Source organism: Chlamydomonas reinhardtii, chromosome 2, assembly GCF_000002595.2.
Source record: "Chlamydomonas reinhardtii strain CC-503 cw92 mt+ chromosome 2, whole genome shotgun sequence".
NCBI lineage: Eukaryota > Viridiplantae > Chlorophyta > Chlorophyceae > Chlamydomonadales > Chlamydomonadaceae > Chlamydomonas > Chlamydomonas reinhardtii.
Window position 1 is genome coordinate 5,772,950 of NC_057005.1, and position 26,396 is coordinate 5,799,345.

The 26,396-nt window shown below is 65.0% G+C and overlaps 3 protein-coding genes across 3 annotated transcripts; 2 read left to right on the plus strand and 1 right to left on the minus strand.

Annotated features, from left to right (window-relative positions):
* Window positions 1-2: 2 nt before the first annotated feature.
* Window positions 3-13,188, minus strand: CHLRE_02g110700v5 (uncharacterized protein). Its single transcript, XM_043059876.1, has 15 exons — window positions 12,741-13,188; window positions 12,541-12,639; window positions 12,294-12,350; window positions 12,006-12,137; window positions 11,717-11,834; window positions 10,829-10,932; window positions 10,406-10,720; window positions 9,801-10,238; window positions 9,428-9,658; window positions 8,975-9,286; window positions 8,003-8,866; window positions 7,702-7,848; window positions 7,388-7,566; window positions 3,873-7,207; window positions 3-3,743 (listed from the first exon to the last, which is right to left on the minus strand). The coding sequence occupies exons 2-15, from the start codon at window positions 12,571-12,573 to the stop codon at window positions 511-513; spliced, it is 9,498 nt and encodes a 3,165-aa protein (XP_042927510.1). The 5' UTR covers window positions 12,574-12,639; window positions 12,741-13,188; the 3' UTR covers window positions 3-510.
* A 170-nt stretch (window positions 13,189-13,358) lies between these two features.
* CHLRE_02g110750v5 (uncharacterized protein) lies at window positions 13,359-16,618 on the plus strand. Its single transcript, XM_001699880.2, has 10 exons — window positions 13,359-13,572; window positions 13,790-13,910; window positions 14,058-14,176; window positions 14,358-14,452; window positions 14,565-14,690; window positions 14,866-14,983; window positions 15,193-15,329; window positions 15,502-15,625; window positions 15,744-15,806; window positions 16,027-16,618. The coding sequence occupies exons 1-10, from the start codon at window positions 13,411-13,413 to the stop codon at window positions 16,126-16,128; spliced, it is 1,167 nt and encodes a 388-aa protein (XP_001699932.2). The 5' UTR covers window positions 13,359-13,410; the 3' UTR covers window positions 16,129-16,618.
* Window positions 16,619-16,668: 50 nt separating this feature from the next.
* Window positions 16,669-26,390, plus strand: CHLRE_02g110800v5 (uncharacterized protein). The gene is made up of 12 exons (XM_043059877.1): window positions 16,669-19,794; window positions 20,029-20,111; window positions 20,280-20,479; window positions 20,802-20,875; window positions 21,201-23,450; window positions 23,601-23,824; window positions 23,967-24,074; window positions 24,215-24,269; window positions 24,408-24,460; window positions 24,638-24,747; window positions 24,867-24,933; window positions 25,138-26,390. The coding sequence occupies exons 1-12, from the start codon at window positions 16,977-16,979 to the stop codon at window positions 25,261-25,263; spliced, it is 6,168 nt and encodes a 2,055-aa protein (XP_042927511.1). The 5' UTR covers window positions 16,669-16,976; the 3' UTR covers window positions 25,264-26,390.
* Window positions 26,391-26,396: the final 6 nt, after the last annotated feature.

Below are 26,396 nucleotides of genomic sequence, written 5' to 3' on the forward strand. Positions count from 1 at the left end.
ACACACACCAGCGCATTGTCACCAGGCGACTCCTCTGAGTGTCACTGTCCAGCCGACCGGGCCACTGAGGGTATCCAAGAAGCCAGATGCCTGACATTAGCACCGTCGTAACAGTGCCCCTTTGAGCAGGCTACCATGATTGCCACAGCAGAATAGCTGTTGTGTATATGCATACCGTACCGCACACGTGAACAGACACGGCCGGCGCAACCGCATGAGCCCGCGGGACACTGGCTCGCTATCAGGGGGCGACGGCACTTACACCTGCACGCCTCCGTTGGGGAGGTTGGCATACCCAACAGCGCACAGTGTTGTACCGTAATCACGTAATCATGCCGGTTGCGGCAATGCACGTCCGTTTAACCCAACCTCAATGTCCATTCCCATCAGGGGTGATGTCCAAGTACGGTAGATGTCACCGCCTGAGCCTCCCACCATAAAAGGATACACCCCAAACCCACTGTACACTACGCTCATCGCTTGCCTCTCTATTTTTTTTGCTACGAGCGACTACACCTCTCTTCCCAAACCCGGCAGGCTTTGAGGCTGCGCCTGCTGCCATGGGTGCTGCCGGCTGTTCGTGGCCACTGCGACGGCAGCTGCGCGAAGCTGCGGCGGCGCAAAGAGCTGCACGCCTGGCGGCAAATGTGACAACTCCTCTGGACTGTAGGGCTGATGCGGCATAGCCCGATGCCCCGGTAGCATGCCAGCCCCATGTGTGCCACCGCCGGAGCCTGACCAGGCCGGCTCGCTACCGCCATGCGCGCCTGCTGACCCTCCTGCCCCCGAACCGGGCCCGCCGTGACCGAAGGCGAAAGGGTACAGGCTCATGGAGGTGTGCTGCTGCTGGGGCGAAGTACTGCTGTAGGTGCCAGTGGAGGGCGGGCCGCTGCTCCGGCTGCCGCCGGTGCTGGGCACCCCGTGCTGCACAGGCGTGGCGAAAGATGCCCACGGCACCACTCCCGCTGCTGCAGGTGTGACGGGCGGGGCGTTGGCCCACAGGACGGCACCACTATGTCCCACTTGCACTGAGCCAGAGAGCGGCGGCGGCGTGCTGACCCCAGGCGCATGTCCCGCTGCAGCCTGCTGTGCTGATGGCATGGGGGTTGCAGATGCCGCACCGCCGTACGCAGCCGGCTGTGCATTGGCTGGGCTCCTGAGCGAGCTCATCAACGGGGTGCGCGGCTCGGATGTGAAGGAGTGCGGCACTGGCGGTGCCAGGATGCCGCCCCACGCCGGTGCCGCCATCGGTGTGGCCCCAGCTGAAGTGCCGCCAAATGGAGCAGCTGTGGCAGCGGCCGCCGCTGCAGCGCCCCGCTCCACGCCCGAAGCTGCTGCTGAGGCCACGGCCACCAGTGAGAACGGATGGAGCGGGGTACGCGTGGGCGGCTGTGCCGCCGACATGCCGCCAGCCGTCTCCGCAGCTGGTGCGGCGGTGGAGGCCGCAGCCGCGGGAGCGGCCGAGGTTGGTGTCAGCAGGTCAAGCAGCTGCTGAATCGGGCTTGCGCCAGGCGCCGCGGAGGCCGCCCCGGTGCTGGCAGCCGGCCCAGTGGCTGCACGCAGCATGGGCGTCGCGTAGGCGGTGCTGGCGCCAGACGCTGGGCTACAGCCTCCGTCGCCCCCCCGCTGCATGCAGGTCTGGTTCTGTCGCTGCAGGTCTGCAATCTTGGCCTGCAGGGCGCCCAGCTGACCGGCCAGCTGCGACTGCACCGTCTGCGCCAGCGCGGCCATCAGCACGGGGTCCGCATTGCCGCCTGGCGTGGCAGTGGCCGCGGCGGCCGGGGCGGTGATGCCTTCGGGAGCAGCCGGTGTGCTTGCACCGAAAACGGCGGGGGGCGCAAGCATGGGGGAACCCGGGGGCAGCAGTGATGAGGCCGCTGGCTGCTGCCTCGCGGCGCTGGCGCCAGGCTCCGAAGGCGCAGCGGCAGTGCCGTGGCCAGCGCGTCCAGCGACCACAGCCGCTTCCGCCGAAATCGGCGCGCCGGCTGCAGAGGGCTGGCGGCCGGCGCCTGTTGCCCCGGGCTGCGGCAGCCGTGCCAGCTGGTGCAGCTTCTCCAGCTCGAAGAGGTCGGTGCGCAGCTCCTCCAGCGCCCCCACCACGCCCGCAACCAGGTCGGGGTCGTCAGGCGCCAGCAGAGGTGACTGGGGCAGCGCCGGCTGATGCTGATGCAGCGTGTGCTGCTGTTGCGGGTGGCGGGCCAGCAGCTGGCGAATGATCTCGGGTGTGACGGTGGTGATGCTAGCGGCCGGAGCACCACCTGCTGCCGCAGCAGTGTCGGCAGGCGGTGCGCCCGCAGAGATGGAGCTGATCACAGAACCCTGTAGCACCGGCGCAGGTGTCCCGCTCAAGGAGCTTGCCGAGCGACGCGGCGTGGCGTTCGCGCTCCCTGGCATGGAGGCGACCATCGGAGTCGCGGCACCGCTTGCTGCAGGCGACAGGTGTGCGCAGAGGCCCTGCAGCGAGGCCACGCGACCCATCACTCGACCTAGAACCTCGCGGCCGCGCGCCCGCGCCTCTGCAGCGCTTGCTGGCAGTGGCACTGGCGGTGGCAGCTGCGCGCCGGGAGTGCTCGCCTGCGGCACACCGGGAGTGCCCGGATGGAGACGACTGGGCGCAGGGCCTGCACCCACGCCGGCCCCACGGGTGCCTGTCGTGGCGGCACTGTCAGCAGAAAGCCTTGCAAAACCGGGCTGCGCGGCGGCGCGAGCGGGCTGCGACGGGGAATGCGCTGCATTCGGCGACGCGGCGCAGTGCTGGTGGTAGCCCCGGGGAGCGCTGTGCCCCACCACGTGGCCTTGCACACGGCTGCGGTGGCCTGGAGACAGGGGCGTGGCGACGCCGCAGGAGAACTCCCAGCTCTGGCGCAGCGGGTCGAAGGGCGACGCAGGCGAGGTGGCGACAGGCCCTGGTTGTGATTCACTGACCTGCGCAGGGCCTGAGATGGGTGCTGGCGAGACCGCTGGCTGCCGTGCCACTCCAGCGGCAGGAGTAGCGTTGCCTGTGAGCAGACCCGCGTCCAACGGGCTGTCCAGCGCAAATGACAGAGCCAGCGGGGAAGGGAAATCACCCATTCGCCGGCGTTGGCGCTTGCGCAACTCACTGCTGCCCAACGAGGCGCCCGCCGCCAGCAGGCTACGTGTCTCGGCCGCTTCGTCTGCTGCCACAGGGGGCCCACTGCTGCCTTGCGGAGCCGCCGCGTCCGACGCCGCCCAGCTGCTGGGGACATGGCCACCGCGTGCCAACCGGTCCGATGAGCGGCGGTCACGTCTCTGCATCTCAGCTGCAGCTGTTGTCGTCGGGCTCAGGCCGCCTGATTCACGGCCCTGCATGCTGCGCTTGCCGCTGCGCTGCCGGACCAGCAGCCCAGGGCTGCCCGGGATCGCAGCCGGCGCCCCACTGTAGCGGCTAGGAGCGCCCGTGTCAATGCCCGGCTGACCTGTGCCGTCGCCGAGCATGGGGGTGCCGGAAGTACGCAAAGTTCGCAGCGCAACGACCGCCTCGCCATCATCTTCCGCTTCTGTCAAGCCCTCGTTGCCCTCCAAGTCCATCTCCTCCGCATGCAAGCCGTCCGCCTCGCCATCGCTCGCCGCCAGCCCCTCCTCGCTGTCCGAACTGCCACTCGTCGCCCGACCGCCGGCGGCCCGGCCTGAGGGGGGGCCGGCCGGGGCAGCGCCAGGGCTGTTCACGCTGCCGGCGCTGGCTGGACTTGACACGCTCCCAGGTGTGGATGGCATGGATGGAGCTGCAAGTATAAATGCAAGACGGTGGTCAGTTATTGCTTGCGGGTAAACACACGGTATCCGTCACGTTGAGCGACGCGTAAGCAGGCAAAGGAAAAACAGCTGTTCGAGCCGAAGCAGCTGAAACCCACCGTCGTCAGCCGCCGGGTGTTGGGCGGAGCCGCCGGCGGCACTCCAGTCTGCGGCACTCCAAGGTGGCGAAGGCTCACTTCCGGCAAAGACCCCGCTCCGTGCACTGCCGCGATCCTCAAACAGCGGGTTCGGCGTCATCAGCGGCACAGCGGTCACAGAGCTGCGGTACCACGGCTGCTGTTGCTGCTGCTGGCTGTGTGGCGACACCCCGGGCGAGAGGCGGAAGCTGCCGATCCCATCACTTGAGCGCATGCGCGGCGGCGGGGAGCCGCCATGCTGCTGCAACTGAGGAGAAGTAGAGGCAGCCAGAGCGGGTGTGCTGGTTGCTGTTGCAGCCTGCAACGCATGGGAGCCGCCAGCGACGCCTGCAGTGGCGGGACTGCGTTGGAGCTGCTGTGTATGGTGGTGATGGTTGCGGCTGTTGGGGCTGGGGTAAGACGTGGACGTCAGGCTGCTGCCGGTCGGCTCGCCTGTCAGGCCGCACCCAAGGCCTTCACCGGTATCGTAATCGCCGCCACCAGCGCTGACGCCGCCGCCCCAGATGCGCCAAACCTCCTCGGTGCCGTCCTGCGCGTGTGGCTGCACAGAGCCCGCCGAGGACTGCGGTGCGGAGTTATCTGCGGCGCCGCCGCGACTGTAGTTGGGACTGGAAAGCCCGGAGCACGGGCCAGCATCTTGGCCACGCTCTGCAGGGAAATGGCTGCTGGTAGCAGCGCGGCGGCCTGTTTGGTCGTACTCTTCTTGCCCGGCAAGCTGCTGTTCCTCACACTCTCCTAACATTGGCGCAGTGTCCACCAGACCAAGCGGGGACGGGCCGGGGGCGCTGCCGCCGCTGGAAACCGCGCTTCTGCTGGCCTCCGCTGCCTGAGCGGGCAGGCCATTGCGGCGGCTGCCGGCCACGAAGTCAAATGACCCTGCACGGCCGTAAGCAGGCGTGCCGGTGTTGTCCTCAGCTCCCGACGGTGGCTGGCCGCTCGCAGCCCCGTCGCCGTCGGCGCTGCCGCCGCTGCCGTGCTGCAAGAGGACGCCTGGCGGCAGCGCCGGGAGGGGTCCAGTCAGGGTCGCCTCCATGTCAAGGCCATCCTCCTGCGTCCCAGGCTCCTGCTGATGCCCATGCCCACGCCCATCCCCGCTGTAGCTGTAGCTGTCATGCTCACTGGTACTGCCTTCGCCGCCGCCGCCACGACCGCGACCGCCGCCGTAGTGCTGGTCCCCGTCCCCATCCTCGTCTAAACAATCCTTGCCCTCCTCATTTTCCGCCTCTTCCTCGCCCCCTTGAGCTTCGGCCTCCTCGGCGTCCGTATCCTCCTCCTCGTCCTCCACAGTGTGCAAAGCGCCGGCCGCTGCCACACCTGCCCTGGAGCCGGTTTCCCGAGCTTGCCGGATGACAAGCGCGGCAAAGGAGCTTGACAGGGTTGCCTCCATATCAAAGTCCGCTGGCTCTTCCTGCTGCTCCTGGTCCGGGTCCCCCTCCTTCCCCTCTCGACTGCCGCTGTGTGTCCAGGCTGACTGAGCCGCTTGCCGGATGCGGTGCGAGTGCTCGGCTTCGCCGATGCTGTCGCCGCTGCACTCCTCGTCTGGTCGTGGCGCGGCACGGTCGCCTTGTCTGCGCACGTTTGCTGGGAGGACTGACCTGGCGTTGCCACCAGCAACCCCGCCCCCTGAGGAAGCTGTCGCGACAGCTCGTCCCCGCAAAGAACTGCTGGGGGCAACTCCACTCAGCGACACCCGCGCACCCGCTGCCGCCGCCTCTCCAGTGCTGCCACTCACGGACATGCGGCGCTGCTGAATCTCAACCAAAGCCGGCGGCAGCGGCGGCGCCTCTGGCAGCTGCCCTTCCGCCATACTGACGCGACGTGACTCGGCCAGAGCCGCCGCCAGCACGCGCTGCTGCGCCTCTGCATCCTCCTCGTCCTCGTCTACAAAGCACAACTCAGTGTTGGAGTTGTAGGAAGACGTGGTGCTGACGGAGGCCACCGGCGAGACGCTGCCGCTGCCTCCGGCCTGCTTGGCCTCGCGCGAAGGGGAGGCGGCAGGTGTTGCGTCGGCCGGATGTGGCACTGGCGAGCGCTGCGGCGATGCGCCCCGCAAGTCGCCCCACTCCTCATCGCTCAGCACGCCCAACTGCTGGGTGTTATGCTGCCCAGCGCCACCCGCCTCAACAGGAGCGGTCAAAGCCAACTCGCTGCCAGGCGGGTGAGAAGGGCCGGATGTGCCGGCATCAGCTGTGCTAATGGTGGGCGGGCGCTGCACCAGGTCGGCGCTGCGCCAGTCGACAAGAGAGGCCGTGGCGTAGGCAGAGCCGTCCCAGCCCGATGGTATGTCGTCCGCCGTCATCCTCCGCATCGGTCGCGGCGGGCCGGACGCCGACGCAACCGTAGCGCTGGCACCAGCCGCGTCAGTGCCGGCCTGTGCAGTGACGGCTGCGGGCCGCGAGAACGCCTGCGGCGTCGCCCATGGCCAGAAGCTGCTGGCGCCACCCGCGGATGCGGGCTTGCCGCCCACCGCTGGTCCTCCCTCGCTGAGCAGCGCCCGACGCGGCGCAGCAGCCGAGCGCCGCTTGGAGCTCCGCTTGCCGTCAACGGGCGACACCTTGTCCTCTTCATCCTTCTCAGGGCTGTCCTCCGCACCGCCGCCAGATCCAGCTCTGAGCACGCGCACAAGCTTCGCTGCGAGGTCCGGCTCCGAGACGCGCGGGTCCCAGTGCTGTTGCTGCTGTTGCTGCTGTTGCTGCTGGAAGCCCTGGCTGAGGACGGGTGTCTGTTCGTGCGCCTGGGCGAACAGCGGCGTGCCCGTCGGAGGTGGCGGCGGCAGCGGCAGCGGGATGGGCGTCAGCGCAGCCGGACGAGACGCGTCAGCCGTGGTTGTGCCCTGCAAGCCAGCGGCAGAGGATGCTGCAAGAAGGCGTGAAGGGGTCGGCCGCTGCGGCGATGGCCATGCCACTGACTCTCCGTCCGCCCACGCGGTGGGCGAGGCTCTGGCTTGCTGATCTCCTGATCCAACCCGTTCCTCTGCTCCCGAGGCTTCCGATGGCATCCCGGGCGTGCTCGCAGCGTCCGTTGCAGGTAGTGCTGCACCGATGCCGGCCACGTTACGCGTGGCTGGCGAGCTGTCATGGCCCGGTGCTCTCTCCTGTTGCTGCTGCTGCCTTGCCGCAGGCGACGAAGATGAGGCGGTGGGGCTAGCCGGCACCGCACGGCGCTCCTGCGGACTGTGCGCTGGCCCTGGCGCGGCTGCTGATCCCGGCGACACGGGCGGTGAGGCGGCGGCCTTGTAGCGGGCGAGCTCCTGCTCCATGTCGGACAGGTCCGTCTGCGTGTCCCGCACTAGCCACCTGGGCGAGGCGGGCAAGGCAAGGAAGAGGAAGAACAGAAGGGCAGGAAGCCGTTAGGTAGAGCCTGGGAGGTGAGCTGCACGTACAACCAAGAACTGCGCATCTAGCAGGTTCTACATCGGTTGCTGCGCACCTAGCCGCCTCCCTTCCTGCCTTCCCCGTCCCGACCACCGGCCTCACCTGCATCGGCGCACCTCCTCCCTGAGCGGCACGACCTCCCGCTGCAGTGCCTCCTCCCGGCCCCGCAGCGCCCTCAGCTCCCCCTCCATCAGGTCGAGCTGCTCAGTCGCGGACGCCGCGGCTGCGGCGTCAGCCCGCCGCTCCCGGTCCAGCAGCGACTGCAAATCCGCCATCTGGTCCTGAGCGAGCCAAGAGGCACGGGCACAGTGCCGACACGCGTTAGCGAGCGGGCGATATGGTATTGACGTATGGCGACGTCTGTACAGGGCGCGCGTGCGGACGTCTGAGCTGTTGGGGTCCCGGTTGCTGCGTACCTGCATTTCGCCCACGCGCTCTGCGGCCATGCGCTTCACCTCGGCCGCCTCGCGCCGCGCCTCAGCCGCCTCCCGCGCGTGGCGCTCCACCACCTTGTCCAGGTTGGCCTCACGCAGCTGCGCAGCGGCCCGTGATTCCGCGGCAGACTGTGCAAGCAGCATGAAGGGAACCGCTTGAGATGACAATTCAAAGGACGCACGTGCATTCTTGCCATGTGTACCATTAGCACTCAACAGCACACCGCACGAGCACACCGGGACGCTTGTTAAGCTGCTGGATGCCAGCGTATCCTCCGCTCACCTTCTCGTGCTCTCGGCCCAGCCGCGCCACCATCTCCACATACTGACGCTCCACCGACCCAACCGCAGCCTGCAGCTCCTGAGCCTGCTGAGCTGCCGCAGCCGACTCGGCCTCCTTCGGCCGCTCCTCCAGCTGCTGCTGTAGCAGCGACAGCTCTGACTCAAGCTCTGCAATGCGCATTTGCAGCGCTGTGTTCGCGTTCTCCAGCTGCTCGGTTGCTGCGGCTTGCCACGACTCTGCATCCGCAAGCAGCTGCGATCTTTGCGCTGCAAGCTCTGACTGATGCTTTTCCGCTTCCGCAGCGAGCATGGCATTGTGCGCGGCAGCAGCCTGAGCAGCAGCCTCTGCCTCTGCTGCCGCAGCAACCTCCTCCAGCTGCACCCTGAGAGCCTGCTCCGCCTGTGCTTGCGCCTCGCGCACTGCCTCGCGTAGTTGTGACGCCAGCGCTGCCTCCCTCGCCGCAGCTTCCGCCACCGCGGCCTGCAGCCGCCCAAGCTCCTCCACCGTAGCGCGCGCCTGCTCCTCCTGCGCGGCGGCGAGCCGCGCTTCACGCTCAACCACCTCTGCAGCGAAGGCCTCCCGCAGTTCCGCCTCCCGCTCCCTCCACTGCTTTTCAGCCTCCGCCAGCAGCGTCGCCTCACGCAGCGCCAAGGCCTCCGAATGCAAACGAGTGAGTTCGGCCTCGCGGTCTGCCAGCGCCTCAGCGTGCTGCATGCCCAGCGCCGCAGCCTGGTCAGCGTGCAGACGTGCCAGCTGCGCCGCCTGCTCTGCGAGCCGCTCCGCATGCCGCCGCCGCACCTCAGCATCGCGCTGAGTGGCGGCCTCGGCATGCTGCTGGTTCACGCGCTGCTCTAGCTCCTCCGCCTGCGAACGAGGAGCACTTCGTCAGTTATGGTACAAGGAACTGCTGCTTTATAAACACTGAACCTAGACACGGTGTGGCACACGCTTCACGAAGTAACCTGCTCCCACCTGTCGCTTTGCGACCGCCACTAGCCGCTCCTCCAGCTCACGCAGCTGCTGCGCGTGTTGCGCCTCCAGCCTCGCGGCCTGCTCGTGAAGTGCTTGCGCCGCCGCGGCGGCCTGCGCCCCCACAGCTTCCACATGCAGGTCGCCCAGGCGCGCCTCCACCCCCGCCAGCGCCTGCGCATGCTGCGTCGCCAGCGCTGCCTCCCGTTCCGCCAGCGCCGCCACGTGCTGCTGCGCCAGCGTCGCCAGCTGGGCATACAGCTCTGACAGGGCCTGGCTGTGTGCTGCTGCCAGCGCCGCCTCGCGCTCCTGGATCTGCAGGTCAGTGCGGGGCGCATGTTCACTCTCATCCATTCCAGGGTCACTACGACAAAGCGTGTGGACAGCATAAGGAAGCTGGATAGCGTTGCGAGAAACGAGCGCATTGTGCGGGATTAGAGGCGATGTATATGGTACCTGCTTTTCCGCTGCCGCCCGCAGGCGTGCCTCCAGCTGTCGCCGGTCCTGCACGTGCTGGGTCACCAGCGCGCCACGCACCGCCTCCAGCTCCTGCTGCGCCGCCTCCTGCGCCGCTTCCAGTGCCGAGCGCAGCGCTGCCAGCTCGGACTCGTGGGCCGCCGCCAGCTCCGCCTCCCGCTCCGCGGCTTGCCGCTGTACCCGCACCGCGAGCTCCTGCAGCTCAGCCACCTGCGCATGCGGAGCGACGCGCATACGCAGCAATCAATCGATAAGGTCGACAAGCAAGGTCCCGCAAATTCTCCCCCAGTTGTGTCTCGACTGCGCATCCTGGTGTACCGGCAGTTTGTGGTGCGGCAGCACAGTGCCGCACCTTGACGGCAATGTCGGCCGCCACCTGCTGCTGGTGCAACTGCGACGGCGAGATGGCGCCCACCGACGCGCTGCCACCTCCAAAGGCCACGTGCGGTGGTGGCGAGGCGTAGTTCACAGTGCTGATGGGCGAGCTGCTGGAGGGGTGGTGGCGCGTGGGTGTGCCGTGCACTGCCTGCGGAGGCACGTGCGGCGGCAGCGGCTGGAGCGTGGGATGCTGACTGGCGTGCAACGGCTGAGAGGACGCAGCCTTCATTGCGTCAACGACACCATTCGAGTGCCTGCCATGGTGCTGCTGCTGTTGAGGGTGCTGGTGCTGAGCCTGGTGGGTCGGGAACTGGCTCTGTCCCACTTGTGAGGCGTGATGACTGCGGCCGCCTCGGTTGTGCAGGTGCTGCGAGCTGTTGTTGGCAGAAGCCTGCAGCCGTTGAATCTCGCCCTGCAGAGTATATGCACAAAACATGATGTTAACACAACAACAGCCGGACGTCCGGAAACAGCATTTTCCTGGAACCCATACCCCCGTTTTCGAGCTTACCGTACTTGTCCATGCACGCTCCTGTTGCAGTGATCATATTGGCATCACTACCAGCCGCCCCCACGAACCTGCAGCGCCTCAATCTCCTGCTGGTTGTCCTCCAGGTACGATCTGTACTCGGCCAGCTTGGCACTCAGCTCCTGCACCTGCGCCCGCAGCCCCGCAGCCTCAGCCAGTGCCTCGGTCGGCGCTTCGGCCGGAGTTGCGCTAGCACCCGAACCTTGCGGCCCTGCCACGACGGGCAGAGCGCTGCGCGCAGGCGACCCAACTGTGGACGCAACAGGCCGCTGCTGGAGCTGCTCGTTCTGCGCCTGCAGCTCCTGCAGCTGGCCGTGCGCAGCATCCAGCGCTGTGGTGAGGGCAGCCTTCTCGCCACGCAATGCCTGCATCGCAACGCGGCAAACACTCAATCAAACGTGCGAGCAAACACATGAATTGCTCATCCCGTGGCCGTACTGTTCCGATTGCTTGCGCCCCACATGGACCCGTACCTGGAGCTCTGCCTGCAGCTGCACGCCCTGTTTGCCTATAGCGGCCAGCCCACGCAGCAGCGTGTTCAGGTCCGCCTGGTTCAGCTGTGTCGGATCCAGCATGCCTGTGGGGGCGTTGTATCAGCGTCAACCATTGGGTGCGTTCACCGAAAAGGTACATTTTAGGCGGAGAACAGGCGTACGAAGCGTTGAATGGCTTTTCAAGTGGTAAGCATGCGTTCAAGGCGAGATGCGTGCATGGGCTCGGGTAGTGGTGTGGTTGGTGGACCCAGGGGTTATCACTTCACCGGCACGAACATGCCAGCATGCAGCCCACCCTGGAGCAGTCGTTTGGCTGGGGCGGCCCGTTCGCATCTGAGCAGACACTCTTATGCGCTTGTTGTTTGGCGGTTGAACTACACGTCGAGGTGCAGAGACGTCAAGTTTCATCGCCCGCCTGCTCGCCCCTTACTGGCATGTGGGTTGGTGGTGCTCATGTTGCCGGCCGTTGGCCATAGCTGTGGAGTATGCTAAGCGTTTTAACATTGGAGGGTGGTTGCTGCCCAGCGTATGGTGAGCCGGGCAGTCCTTGAGTTGTCGCGGTTGTGGGCACGCAACCGCGAGTTAAAGGCCACACGGGGGAGGATGAAGGGCGCTTAGAAGTGCGCCTCCCGGAACGGCGCTCTGATTCCCCCTAATGGTTTTGCCGTCTCCCGGGATGCTCACTAACTGAGGTAGTGATGTTCAGAGTGGTCGTACGCATAGTAAGAATGAGCATGCGCGGAAGCCGCTATTAAGGCGTCCAATGGCAGGGGAAGTGAGTGGTCTCGCCCCAGCAGCGGCACACCTGCGTCTCAAAGGTGACTGGCGTGATTAGCTGCTAGCCTGCTCCCTCCCCTCACAACCAACCTGAAGCAGCACGCGCCCGCATCCTGCGCATTTCCTCCGCCAGCAATGGCACAGCGCTCCACTCGTCCTCCAGCCCGAGCAGCGCCTGCGTCAGCGCGGCGCGCAGCTCTCGTAGCTCCTGCGGGGTACGGGCATTTTATGCTCACCCCGCCGCCGCGCATGTCTCATTCACTGCATTTGAACGGGCTCCATAACTAGTCCGGTCTAGTGGCACAGTACACAATCCCTGCTTCCGCATTCCGCGCCTGCCGCTGCCACATCCGTTGCCGGGCTTCCGCGCCGCCCCCACCTGCTCTGCAGCCTTGGCGTCCTGCAGCTGGTTGAATAGCGTGTCCGCCTCCCGCACCTCCGCATCCCGCTCGCCGCGCGCCTTGCGCAGTGCGAACTGCAGGCTCTCCAGGACACCATCGCGACCAAGCCCCTGTGCACCACAAGCAATGTAGCCAACGCTGTTACTGCGCCAGCTCGGGCAACATGCCAGTGTGTAAGTTGCGATGCAGCAAGCACGCAAGACGCAAGTAGTTCGGCGGCTGCAATCGTCCCGCAACCACCTTTCTTACGGCAGGTTCACTCCCACCTTGCTGATCTTCTCACTGACGACGAGCAGTTGCTGCTCCAGCTGCTCATTCTCTGCCTGCAGCCACAAAGCGGCAGGAACAGCAGTCACGTCAGTCCCACACAACGATGACTTGCAAAGCCTTCAACCCTGACGCCGGAAGAACGCACGGTCCAATCCATGTACGGTATCCGTGGCGCTCAGCCAATGCGACCGGTGTTTCATGGGGTGGTCTCCTTTCACTCACACTGTCCTAAACCCTGCCCACCTTGAGCAAACCCAGCTCTTCCTCCCGCGCCATGTCCCAGATTTGTAGCTCCTGGCTCTGTATGACCAACCGTGTGCGCTCCGCCTCCAGGCGAGTTGCCTGCAGGCCACAGGAATGCTACCTTGGCCGGAGCACAACACAGCATGCCTCATGGTTTCAACACAACGTCCCAAGCTCATTCTCCCGCACGCCGCGCCCACCGCTGCTTGGATGCCATCGAGGGCCTTGCTGAGCACAAGGTCCGCTTGGCCATGGGAAGCAGCAAGTGTTCGGGATGTTGCAAGCTGGAACAGCTCCGTGGGCAGCCTTAGGGCGCCCACAGAGGCGGCCGTGACGTCGAGTCGGGGCTTCTGCGCCTCCCTCTTCTTCACTTTTATTGGACTCGGCGACGCCACGCGATGGAGCGACGGGGTCATGGCCGCGCGTTCGCTCTCGCGAACTGCCGTCGACGCAGCGGCGACCTTTGCCTTTCCCAAGCTGTCCATGTCTGCACCCGCTTAGACCGGTCCACCAGCTGTGTCGACTGGTATATAACGGTTCCAGACTTTACGGTTCCTCATCGTGTGCGCGCGCCTAAACAACGCGTCTGTAGTCTGATACACGTTTTGGAAGTTTGACTCGTTCAGGCTCGAAAGCGCAACCTTGACTGTCATGTAATTCTTGAAAATGAAGCATAGGGCAAGTTGTGAATGCACGTTCATGGGTGGGTAGGAGCTGCAAGCACACGAACTTGAGTCTGCATCATTGGGTCCCCATGCATTGCCGTCGTCCAGTAGCTTCTTCTGCTTTGTAATACCGATACATAATAATTGCTACGGCAGTAATCTGTAGGGCGCCATGTCACTAGCAATGAAGACTGCAACACCAATTATGACCGGCCAAACTTCCGCGCTTTGGCCTACACCACGATGTGGAGCGCGTCTCGTGCACTTGAACTGCGCAAGAACCTCAGCTGGCAGCGCGGTCGTGCGGGTGTGCAGGGATAAATACAGTCGGTGCCATCAGAAATCGTGGGTGTTGCGGGCCTCCCAGGCAAGTAAAGCAAACTGGGAAGGCCACTTGTGCTAAGGCAATCACGCCTGGGCTCTCGCAGCTCATCAGGCCGACCAAGCAGTCGCAGACCACACGCCACGCAGCACGCATGCGTTTCGGGGCCTGAACCTCGTTCGTGGGAAGCTTTTCCAATCAACCTTAAGCGCATTCTCATACTCTCACACCGCATTCTCCTGTCTGATGTTGATCCCCACAGGAGCCCGAAGGCCGCAGCTCTGAGCAGCCAGCCCCGGCCGATGCGCCGGAGACGCTGACCACGCGTGCGGCCAAGCTGGCCGCAGAGATCGTGGCATCACCCATCTTCTACCTCGTGGCGGGTGCGCATGTGCAGCTGGGTGGATGGTCATCGGTTAATCACGTGTGCGTTTCACATGAGGTGCAAGAATACCATGCCACGTGCCAGGTCACATTTGGATGCCGACGCACGGCGGTCTGAACCTCTTCCTGTACTGCCGCGACTCCAGGCCTGCTGGCAATTAAACTTGTGGCGAGCACGGGCGAGGACGGGGCAGCCATCTTCATCTTTGCGGCTCTGCCCATCACTGCCCTTACCGCGCTAAGCAAGAGCAGCGTGGGAAAGCAGGTGGGGAACCATTGCTCAGATAAATTGTGCTCGCATTGGGTATGGTGTGGGGAACGCATGGCCGCGGCAGCACCGCCCCATACGTTGGGCACATATTCATAAGAGCGTCTTTCAAACTCTCTTGTCTCCCAACCTTGACTTTCAACGGCCGCTGCGACCTGCCGCCCTTGCCACCGCACAGGTCCAGGAGCAGCTGGAGGCCAAGCTGCCGGAGCTGCAGGCCGAGGCGGACAAGACGAGAGCCGCGCATGCAGAGGCGCGGAGGCAAAGCAAGTGGTGAGCAGCGACCTGTTTCAGGTGCCGCCGTGCCAGCGCAACAGCAGTAGAGAAGCCTGCAATATTATTACACAATAATGGACAGAGCTTTTCCCGCGGCCTGTGCGTCTAGGTACGGGCCTTCCCGGCCGCGGCTTCCAGGGCCGCTGGGGTCTGCGGAACACCTGATAGGCGCGATCGCCGGTGACGCGGGGTTTGACCCGCTGGGCCTGTCCAAGGAGCAGGCGTCCTTTGCCAAGTGAGTAGTGCGAATGGGTTCATGGGGTGGCGGGAAGCAGGCGAGTCGGAGGGACAGGCGTATGCCGGGCGTATCACGACTGTTGGGCTGGATGGCATGGAGCAGTTTCTGCAAGTCCGTTGACCTTCCAACCTGGCGGCGCTCCGGCCGCAACCCGCCATGCCCGCACATGCAGGTATCAGGAAGCGGAGCTGCTGCACGCGCGCTGGGCCATGCTGGGCGTGGTGGGCTGCCTGGTGCCGGAGCTGCTGGCGCTCAGGGGCGTGGACCTTGGGGAGCCGGTTTGGTGGAAGGTGGGTGACGGGGTCAGGGAGGGCGGGTTGCGGAGCGCCGGCACGTGGTGCTGCTGTGAGGCGCGGCGGGGCGGGCGCATGCGTTGGGCAGGCTGGGCAAGCAACATCACATCACATTTATGCGCACGCCTTGGCGCCGCCCACCCACCCTCCTTCGCGGCTACGCCACGCACCCGGCACTTCTGCACATGTGCTCGCTCGCTCGCCAGGTGGGCGCCTCCAAGCTCAACTCGGACCTGACACTCAACTGGGGCGGCATTGAGGGGTTCCGCATCGCCGGCAAGCAGGGCATCGGCCTCATCGCGGCTTGCCAGGCGGTGCTCATGGGCGGACCCGAGTATGCCCGGTGGGTGCGGGTCAGGCCGGCGACGGGCGCATGCGGAGAGGGAGCTGCAGCTCGCCACGCCGGGGAGCGGTCATCTGGCCGCAGGGTTTGATGGCTTTGCGTGGTGTAGGAGTATTAGCGATGATGCGCATGATTCTCTTTTTAAGCAGGGACATGTGTGTTGGGTTTGCAGGTACGTGGGCATTCGCTCGCTGGAGCCTGTGGGTGTGTTCCTGCCGGGGGACCAGAACTACCCCGGCGGCGGCCCCTTTGATCCCCTGAATTACGCGGCAGATGCGGACGGCTTCGTGGAGCAGGTGAGAGTGAGGGCGCCATCTGCGGGCCTGTCTTTGTGCAGGGGACGAGGGCTGTGCGGCATGTGCGGCACCTCATCCGCGTACGACGGCCGCCGCTCATCTGCTCCCGCATCTGCAGGCTGTCAAAGAGGTCAAGAACGGGCGGCTGGCCATGCTTGCAATGCTGGGCTTCTTCGTGCAGGTGAGGGTTTTTTAATTTAACACACTGGCACACTCCAGCTGTCAGGAGTGGCTGTGTTTCTGTCCGCGCGCATTTGTTCAGAGGCACAGTGCGCTGCTGGTTGACGTAAATAACTGAACTACCAAAAGTCGTCACGCTCAACAGATGCCCCTACCTTTCCTGATTCACTGCGTAAGGAGAGTCACAACTGTGCGGGCGTGCCCATTTTGTCCTTGCGCAGGCGGCGGTGACGCGGGTAGGTCCGGTGCAGAACGTGCTGGACTTCGTCGCGGACCCTGCGCACAACAACATCTTCTGGAACCTGGCGCACCTGCAGCTCTGAGCCCTAGTAAGACTCACGGATGTGCAGTGTAAGGATGGGCTGGTTGCTGCGCTGTACAGAGGTCAGGGGTGGAAGCACCCCTGTGTGAAAGTAGCGGACTTGCGGGAGATGAATCGGCAGCGGGGTTTTGGCGGACCTTGGCATGGGTAGGCATGGTGTTTTGGGTGACGGGTGGCTGCATGGCAGTCATGGAACGCTGCTTGCTGGAGCCACCGCGGTCACAGTACGTATGCAAGTGCAGAGCTGGATTGATGGAGGGCAGGAAAAGGTGTGTGCGCGAGTGCAGGAAGAGTGACCAAGGTAGTAATACTAGGGTTCACGGGTGGCCTCACGTGTTCAGGGTATCGATCAGACATTGAAATGACGCCAACAACGCATACAACATTTCGGCAGGCTGCGGGCAAGCGCAGATACGGGCAACACATGGCCCGTCACGGCGGACGAGCTTAGGTGGCACCCGCGCACATCGCTTGTGTAACAACACACTCACAAGTATGGTTATTGTTCATTTATGCAGTTTCCTCATACCACTGGAGCCTAGGGACGTATTGCGGCTCTGTCACGTCGCTTCCCAGTGACAGCGCTGCCAGGTTGCCCAGTAGCGTTTTTCAAGCTGTTTTGCAATGTCACAGTAAGAAGTGTTGCCATTATCGCCACTAAACTCAGAAGCCCTTGTTCGCATCTAACTGACCTAGTTATTGAAATCATGTTAAGTACGTGATCACAAGCTTAACGCTCTCAATATGACTTTTTCACGGGCGGAAAAACGAGTCGGTGACGATGGACGCGACGAGGTGGAGGACGCCATTGAGCAGTTGCTCAGTCTTCACACCACGCGGAGCATGTCAATGAGCGTGACGCGCCAGGGTAGCCGAGGGGTGGCGCTAAATGGGCCCGGTGGCGTACGCCCTGGCCCCACTTCACCCATGTTGCCCACCACCTCACCATCGCGGACGCCTCCTGCATCAGGCACTGGCATGTACGCAGCGGCCCCGGGCGCCTCCGATCGTGGGTTGGGGCCCACCAGCGGCGCCCAGAAGGGCCTTGGACTTGGCAACTTGCCGCTAAACCTGCCCAGTGGCGGCGCAGCCGGCGGCAGCACGCAACATGACGCCCTGGAGGTTTCGCGCCGAACCCTATCGCTGACGCCGTTCAAAGGCAGGCGCCGGGCATCGACACTGGCACTCGAACTGGCTAGCGCCAATGGTGCCGGAGGATTTGGTGGCTACGGCATTGGCGGCGGCTCCGCGGCGGCCAGCCCCCACATCGGGCCCGGATCGCCATTGTTCGGTGCGGCGAGCAGCCATGCCCTCTTCCGCCGCGGCGGCGGCGGTGGCGGTGATGGTGGTGGCGCAGGTGGAGGCGGAAGTAGCGGACCCAGCACAGGCCGGGTTACCGGCAGCAGGGGCGGCGAATGGCACAACTTCTATAGCTACGGCCAGGTGCCGGACTCGGCCCTTGCACCAGCCTCGCCGCGGTCCCCACTGCCACCGAACCGCACGTCAGCCGCGGCGACATCTGCAAGCCAGCAGTCCCCATCACCTATCCGCAGAGCCGAGCCATCCAGCACAGCCATGGCAGCAGCAGGCAGCTCGAATGGCTGGAACGTGCCGCGCCACGTCAGTGCCGGCGATGGCGCTACTGCGGGGGGCAGAGAGCTCGCCATGGCGTCGGGGAGCGTTGTTGCGGCGGATGCATATGGCGGTGGCGGCAGCGCCGCCGGCGACGCTGCGCTGCTGGCAACATCATCAGCAGGCGGTTTAGCAGGCCTGGAATCACAGTCGCCGAGCGGGACAGCAAGCGGAGGCGGCGCACACAGCCCAGGAGTCAGTACCAGTGGTACTGGGGGCCGGCACCGCCAACAGCAGCAACTGCAGGTGCCGCTGCAGCAAACGTCCTCTGTGGACGCTCCTGGACCGTCTTCCCTACTCGGCAGTAGGTCGCATGCGCGTAAGGCTTTCGCACGGGCGCGGGGCAGCGTGCCAGGCAGCTTTGGCGTGACGTCGCTCGCGGCGTCTGGCGGCAGTTTGGATTCCGTGTCCTTCCACGTGGACGCCACGTCCGCGGCGGGGGCGGCTGTGGCAGTGATTCTAGGGCCGCCGCAGGCGGAGCAGAATCAGGCGCAGCATGCGGGGCAGCATGCAAGCGGTTTAGTCGCTGGCGCCAGCGCTGATGTGCCCATGCTGCCATCACTCAACATCCTTGTTGCACAACAGATGCAACTGCAGCACCATGACCCGCACCGCGCAGGCGCTGGGGCAGTGGCTGTGGCCTCGCGAGCCCCAGTCTCACCTGGCCCCCAGAGCAACAACACGACCGGCGGCCCTGGTGGCGGCACTCGGCCATCAGGGGGCAGTGGCGGCACAGGCCCTGGCGGCGCCGGCCAAGCGCCGAACAGCTTCAATATCTACGGCTCCTCAATGCCTCTAATGCCTCCTGCGCCGATCAGCAGCTACGCCAACTCCCACTCCAGGGTGTCGCAAGTTTCCGTGGGCGCTTCCGCGTACAGCTCTACGGGGCTGCCCCATTACATCAACGCCACCGCCGTTGCGCCCTCCACCACACCCACTGCGACAGGAGCAGCAGCTGTAGCAGCTGCCGGGCACATGCTCCTTGTCCAGGCGTCGGGCGCATCCGCGACAGTTGCACGCGCCACAGAAGCATCTGAAGGGGCTACAGCTGCAGCGGCTGCTGCGGCGGCTGTAGCGGCGGCTGGTCAGCAGCAGCAGCAGCAGCAGCCAGCCTCGCCCACGTCCGCACAACCAGGTGCTGTGCAGCAAGCGTACGTCACGAGGGGCCCCTTCAGCGGCGGCAGCCTGCATGGCGGCAGTGTCTTTTACGGCGCCGGCGCCGGTGCGCGCGGAGGCGCAGCCGGCGGCGCCACTAGCAGTGTGCGCAACAGCAGCAGCGTGCACGGCGGCGGCGCCTACCTGACAACCACCGGTGGAAGCAACGTCATGACCAGTGGCGGCGGCCTGCTTTACGCCGGCGCCAGCATGGCAGGCAACCTGCTGTACACGACCAGTGGCGCGGCGGCCGGGCCCGCCTACGTGACGCACGCGGTGCGCACCTCCACGCACAATTGCCGCGCGCCCTCCATCGGCGGCAACAGCATCAGCTCGGCGGCTACCACCATGGCCCATCATCGTGCAGGTGCTGCTGGTGGGGGCCACATGGGCGGGGGGCTGGATGGCATGTTGTTGCAGCCGCCGCGGCCGCCGGGGCCCGCCACCACGGTGGGCAGGACTACCGCCACAACCGGCGGCGGGCGTGCCACCGCCATGCGCGCCGGCATCATCACCTGCAACCCCGCACTGCTCGAGGACGGCGCGTCGCTGTACGGCAGCGGCGGCGGCCGGGCCGGTGGAGGCGGCGGCGCGGATGTCGGCAGCGCCGGAGGCGGCGGCGCTGCAGGCCTATTCGGCCGCAGCGAGGCCGCTGTATCGCTTTCCACCGTCACCACCAAGTCCCACCAGTTCCGCCCAACGCGCATCGCCGGTCCGGCCATGAAGGCCTTCCACCTGGCCTGGGCCGCGCTGCTCCTCACCTTCGTCAGCTCCTTTGCGCCTGCCGCGCTGTCGCCCATCATCGCAGCCGACCTGCACCTGAGCAAGCCCGTGTTGGCGGTGGCGGGGGCCATGTCGCTGCTGTCCAGCTTCGTAACGCGTGAGCAGCCTGCTGGATGGAAACTAGATTATAGTGCCAGTGGCTGGTTTGGTTTCATACGTCGGGATGAGTTTAGGCTGGTTATAGTCATGGTGACTGCCTACAGATGCCTCCACAGGCTTGGGGTGGCGCCAGTCCTGCGGGCACCCGACACCGGGGCCCTCAGCCGCACGGGGGCAGCAGTGCGTTCCCCGCTAGCTGCCACTGACTGAATGTGTGTGTGCCCGCACGCAGGCGTGTTGATGGGCGGCTGGGTGCGGCGCTACGGGCCGCGCTACTGCCAGGCAGTCGCACTGCTGTTGACCGCGCCAGCCCTGGTGCGTCACTACTGGTGCTCCGCGGTGCAGCGTGCGTCCCCAACAGCATCCGCCGTGCAGCTGCCCCCGTGCACGCTCCACCAACCTGCAAGGCGCCAACGTTCAACACACACACACACACACACAGATTGCATCTGCGTTTACTTGCATTCTTACGCTTTGCTGCAGGCCTGTACGTCGCTGGTGCGGAACGCCGCCGGCTTCGTGGCGGCGCGTGCGGCCATTGGCACCGGCCTGGCCACCTTTGTGTCCAGTAACTTCTGGGTGGTGCTCATGTTCGACTCGTCCGTGCTGGGTGCCGCCGCCGCCACCTGCACCAGCTGGGGCAACGCCGGCAGCGGCGTGTCGCTGTTGCTCATGCCGCTCCTGTGAGTGGCGCATTGGGAGAGCGGGGCGGGAGGAGGGGCAGGGCGGGGTGACATTAGGGTGGGATGATGGGGGAAGGGTGTGGCGGCGTTCTTAGCGCGCCGTGGGCCACGATGGCAGTGGGTGGCAGGCCGTGACCGTTACTCTTTTGGGGGAACCGTGTCCATGGCTGTCCGCCAGGCACGCTGACGGGTGCCGAGCGCGCCGTTGTCACACCCATCCATGTGTCTTGGCGCACACACAGATGCATATGTGTTAATGAAACAAAACGGATGCACGCGCGCGTATGTGTGTGTGTGTGTGTGTATATTTGTGTGTCTGCAGGTACCAGGCGATGCTCAAGGTGTACAATGGCGATGTAGGGTCCGCCTGGAGCGCCGTGTTCTACTTCCCAGCAGGTGCGCGCGCGTAGCAGTTGCGGTGTGCCTCATTCATGCTTTGGGCGCGAATTCATGTTGAGCTGTTACTGCTGCCACTGATCGTGATGCATTTAGTTCGTATGTGCGCGATCGGGCATCCCTCGCTCCTACCTGTTGTGTAGCCGGCATCGTGACTTGCGCTTGTGCACCAACTACGTGCCCACGTCCGCCCTTGTGCCTTACACACAAAACACATACACACAAACACACATTCCGCATGTCACTTAGGCGCACATCCCCTTGCCTAACCAAACCCACATACACACACCGGTGCTCCATGTGCTTCCCGATCACACACGTTCAGGCGCTCACTTGTTACTTGGCGCGCTGACCCTGCTGTTTGGTCAAGACACGGCGCTGGGTGACTTCCTGGACTTTGACTCCGCCAGCGATGACCTGCCCGGCGGAGCGATGCTGGCGGCGGCGGGTGGCGGCTCGTATCACAACCCCAAAGCGTTCAAAACGGCCGAACCCGATGTTGCGCCAGCCACACCGCCTGCACAGCTGCAGGCGCGGCGCAGGCAGAAACAACAGCCAGCTCAGTCCCCACAGCTGCTGCTGCCCACCAAGCAGTTCTCCGCGCCGCCTCAGGTGGAGCCGCAGCCGCCTGCAGCCCTGAGGTCTGAGGCTGCTGTGGGCCCTTCCATGCCGCTGCCACAGCCGCAGCAGTGCGCGGCGGCGCAACCCATCATCGCTCCTGTGAGAAGTGCTGCCGCTGCCACTGCCACAGGCGGCGTCGCCACAGCCGGCACGGGACACGGGACGAAGCGCGGCAGCAGTAGCAGCGGCGCCCCTGAGCGGGGCAGCGGCGGCGCGCGCATGGCCGCCGCGGCGGCTGCAGCAGGCGTGTCCGGCGCGCAGCCGATCCCCGGGTGTGGACATGGCCGTGGCCCCGGGGGCCTAGAGGATGAAGATCCTTCCATGCACGATCTGCCGCAGCGCCTGCCCTCCGCCAGCCTGCGGGGCTGGCGGGCCGCGTCTGCACGCCAGATGTCGCTTCGCCGGCTAGATGCGGGCGGTGGTGCCTGCGGCGGAGGTGGAGCTGCTGGTACCAGCTTCCTGCAGCAGGCCCGTGGACCGCCGCGCGTGTCACAGCGGGAGCTGCCGCCGCCAGCCGCCAGCGCCTATGATGAGGATGATGTCATGTTCGACGATGGCGAGCCAATCTTTCTGCTTGCGGGCATGGACACGGGCGGTGGCATGCCGGAGCGCATTGAGGAGCATTCGGAGACGCTTGCCTGCGCCAGCGGGAGCACGGGTCGGAACGCAGCGGCGGGCGACGGCAGCCCCCAGCAGCAGGCCTGTGGTGCTGGCAGCAGTAGCGCCCAGCACGCAGGGGCCTACGGCCATGGCGCGCCTGAGGGGCGGAGGGCCACTGGCTCGGCTGCTGGGCCTGTGGCGGAGGGTCTGGAGGAGCCAGCAGCAGGCGCTGTGGATGAGCCTGATGCACCCGAGGCCACTCTGGAGATTGAACTGCTGCCCGCTGACAACACAGCTGCCGGCGACGACGAAGCTGGTGCCCATGATGAACGGGAAGCTGGTGGCGGTGGAGCAGCTAGCTCTGAGGCGGCCTCGAGCCAACAGCCGGCGAAAACGTCGGCGTGTTTCCCACCGCCACACCTGCAGGTGCCGCCATCGCCGGTGGCCGCACTCACCGCCGCCTTTGTTGCCGGCGGCATCGCCAGTCCCTTCCGCACCGCCGCCGCAGCTCACGGTGAACCTGGCAAGGTGGGTTCGTCCGTGCCGCCGGCGGCGCCCTTCCGGACTGCCGTGACCATCCCAGTCCAAAGTCGCGCGGGCGCGGTGGCAGGCACTTCAAGGCCACCAGGCACTGAAGCGGACATCCGACGCCGCCAGTCCACATCGCACTCTGGCGCTGCGGCGCCCTACTCTGCTGGCGGCCCCTCTCCTGCTGCCGCCCTTGCCGCCGCAGCCACGCGCGGCGCGCTTGGTGCTGTGGCTGGCACCGCCGCAGGCGGTGTGCACGCCACAGCGCCGGGCGGCGGCGGCCTCCCCACAGCAGCTGGCAGCTTTACACCGGCAGCCGTTGCTGCGACGACGGCCGAAGGCGTGCCGCCGGCGTCGTCAGGAGCCGTCGGCGGCGCCCACGCCGCCTACCTGAATTTGGTGCGGGGCCGCCTCAGCCAGGGCGGTGCCATCAAGGCCGCAGCGGCAGCTGCAGCGGCAGCGACTGGCAATAATGCCGGCAAGAGCCGCGGACAGCAGCACCAGGGCCTGCTGGCTGGCGCAGCAGCAGCACCTGGTGCGTCACCCGTAACTCACGTAGGTCCTGGCGGCGGCACCGATGACCCCTCCCATCATCCGCGGTGGTCCAACAACAACGCGCCAGCGGGCGGCCTCAGCGGCGATCAACAGCAGCTGGGCAGTGCGCCGCAGGCGGTCAAAGCTGGCGGCAGTGCGGTGCGGGAGGGTGCGCAAAGCCTCCTGCCAGCTCCTCGGCCGCCCAAGCACCACCACGCGCTTGGCCTGGGCTTGCACGAGGCCTACCAGCTGTACAGCATGGCGTGTCGCAACTACCGCTGCCTTTTGCTGGGTGAGTTCTGCTAGCGGTGGCCGTCGCTTCTTACTCCAATGTGCCTCCTGCTTGCTGTATGCGTGGCGCTGTCAGCATCACCCACGTGCGTGTGCGCATTTCACTCACGCTGCTGCACGCCCCCTGTCCTGCTTTGCTCTGCCCCTGCAGCCCTCAACTACGGTTATAACTTCGGCGCCCAGTTGGCGCTGTACAACGTGTTGTCCATCTACTTGTACGAGCGGTACGGCATGTCGCTGCTGGGGGCGGGCGCGCTGGCTGCCATGCCGGGCCTGCTCAACGTGTTCAGCCGCGTGTCGGGCTCGCTGCTGTCGGGGCTGGTGTGCCGCCACTTCGGCATGCGCGGCCGCCTGTGGCTGCTGTGGGTGACACAGGTGAGCAGGCGCTTGCTGCATGCTGTTGATGGTCCCACTCGTGCGGCGGGCGGGCAGCCTGAGAGGTGTGCCTTGCACTCGACCAGCGCGTTCTTGCTGCAACCAACCGTTTGCTCGCTGTACGTGACCCGGCCTGCTGCAGACGGCTGGAGGGCTGTGCTGTGTGGGCCTGGGCTTGTGCGGCGGCGGACAGGCAGGACTGGGGGCGACCGGCGTGCTACTCCTCCTCTTCGGGCTATGCACGCAGATCGTAAGTTGACGTCGCGCCTTTGTGCATTACACGTTATTGTCACGGCTGTGCTAGCTGTCATTAGGCAGCAGGACCACCTCGTCAGCAAGCAGCAGGGATGCAAGCATGACGCCTGCAGTGCCCATCCACGCCATCCGCAGGCCGCTGGTACCACCTCCACCGTCTTGCCATACGTGTCGTTCCGGGCCTTTGCTGGTGCGTGAGAGCTTGCGTAATAGACACCCCACCGTGCTCCTACTGCCGGTACCTGTAACCCACTAAGACCTTCGCAATTACAACCGCGCCTTTACATCGTTTCCCCGCGCATTCGTTCGCTCTCGTTCGCTCTCGTAGCTGTGCTCGGTGTGACATCTGCCGGCGGCCAGCTTGGCGGTGTGGTGTTGCTGGTGAGACATCAGGTGTTAGCTGCTGGGAGCTGCAGGCGGTCATGGGTTGGGCACATTGTTTGCATGCACTATGCCTTGAGCTTGAGCAAGGCCAGTACTTCTGTGTTTGCCGTTGATCAAGGCTGTCCTGACGCTGCCTTCTGCTCATCACTAATCACGTGTGCCTGTCTGCCGCAGCTGGCTTTCTTCGTGACCACCAGCCTCAGCTACCAGCAGGGAATCCTGTGGATGGGTGTCGCCATCATTGTCGTCTCCCTTTCCGTAGCAGCCATCCGCTTCCCCATGTGGTGCGTGCGTCTCGTGCGCGCATTGCTAGGTTTTGCTGCGGGTCGTGCATGCCTTCGGCTTGTGCAAACGACGCGCAGCCTTGCAGTGCCCGACCCCGCGCCGTTCCTGTGGTTTGCAGGGGCGGGATGCTGGCTGGGCCCGACACACGTTATGGCGGCGTGCAGGAGGAGCAATACTACATCTCGGTGGGTGTCACACTCTCAGGCCGTTATTGCTGGTCGCCAAGTTTCTGCGTCGCTGCATGGGTGAAACGGCACGCCCATTCCTATTCTATGCCGTACGGTATCACTTGTGACTCATGATTGTGAAGGGAGATGCGCCGTCCAGATTGCCCACGCTTGCCCTGCCTGCACTGTTGCGTAGCCACGGACTTCTGTGTGTACCTGCAGGAGTGGACGGCTGAGGAGCAGGCCAGAGGCGACGCGCTGCCGGCGCTCATGTTTGCGTTGCACGCTCGCTCAGAGCGCAGCGGCTGGGACTACTTCATTGAGAAGAGGTCTTTGGCACGAGTTTAGTAAACCCTGGCGGTGACGCCCGCACGCCAGCAGCACCAGTGGAGCCTCAAGCAACCAGTGGAGCCTCAAGCAAATCCGGAACACTTATCAGGATTATGATCTTATTATCCTCACATTTGCAGTGGCCTATGCAGCCCACCCACGCCAGCGGACTGTCACTGTCCCGCCGACCGGGGACATCTGAGGCATCCGCGGCTCTCTCGCACTCGCCGCGTTCCCACACGAAGCAAGCAAGCACAATGTGGTTGGCCTGCGCCTAGAACAGGCGACAACCGGAACGGTGTAAGAGGGCTAACGCTGAACAGACAAGGTCTGACAGCTCCACACATCACGGACCTAGGCCGGACGGCGTGATTGGAATCCCCGTGCAGGCACAGCTGGGAGCAACACCTGAATTCATAGCTGGAGCGGGATAGGGGAGGTGCGCGGTGTGTAATAAAGGCTCAGGCATGAGCGGCTCAGCAGCAGCGCGTTCGGCCCACGCGGGGCGCACGCTGGCACATGCATGCGCTCCAGTGCTGTTGTATTGCATATGATGCAGATGGGCTTCGGGGTGAGCTTATTGGCAATCTAGGTGGGCGTGCGCTTTTCAGTGTAGCAGGGCTTCTGAACTAAATTGCTCTGTGTTATACTGTTATGCCTGTTTCTTTGTTTGTTCTGTGAAATAAACCTGAAGCCCAGTGTACGTGTCCAGCACATGGCATTACGGTACCCCCGCTGCAAGGCGGTCTGGTAACGGCGGTCTGGTAGCGGTTACGTAGGCGCCGGTGTTTATGTTTCGCCGTGGGGCTGTAGGGCTTTGGGGGGGCTCCGCTTCATCGGGTTGGGATTGGGGTCGGCTTCGGGCCTTCGGCCGCAGTATTGGGTTCTGCTGCTACGATTTGTTCGGGCCCCAGGCTGTGACTGCCTGGTTCGGCGGGACGTTGAGGATCGGGCTAGTGGCGGGTTACTTCGATGGCTGGCTTTTCGGCCGTTGCGAGGTAAAGAGCCCGAGGCGCAGAATTATGAGGAAAGCCATACTGGATGACACCAGGCAAAAGACCACCATCTCTGTGTGCGTGGGTGCGCGGCGCGCGTGTGGGTGTGGGCTTGTGGCTGGCTGTCTCGCCATGCCTTAACGACAGTACGACACG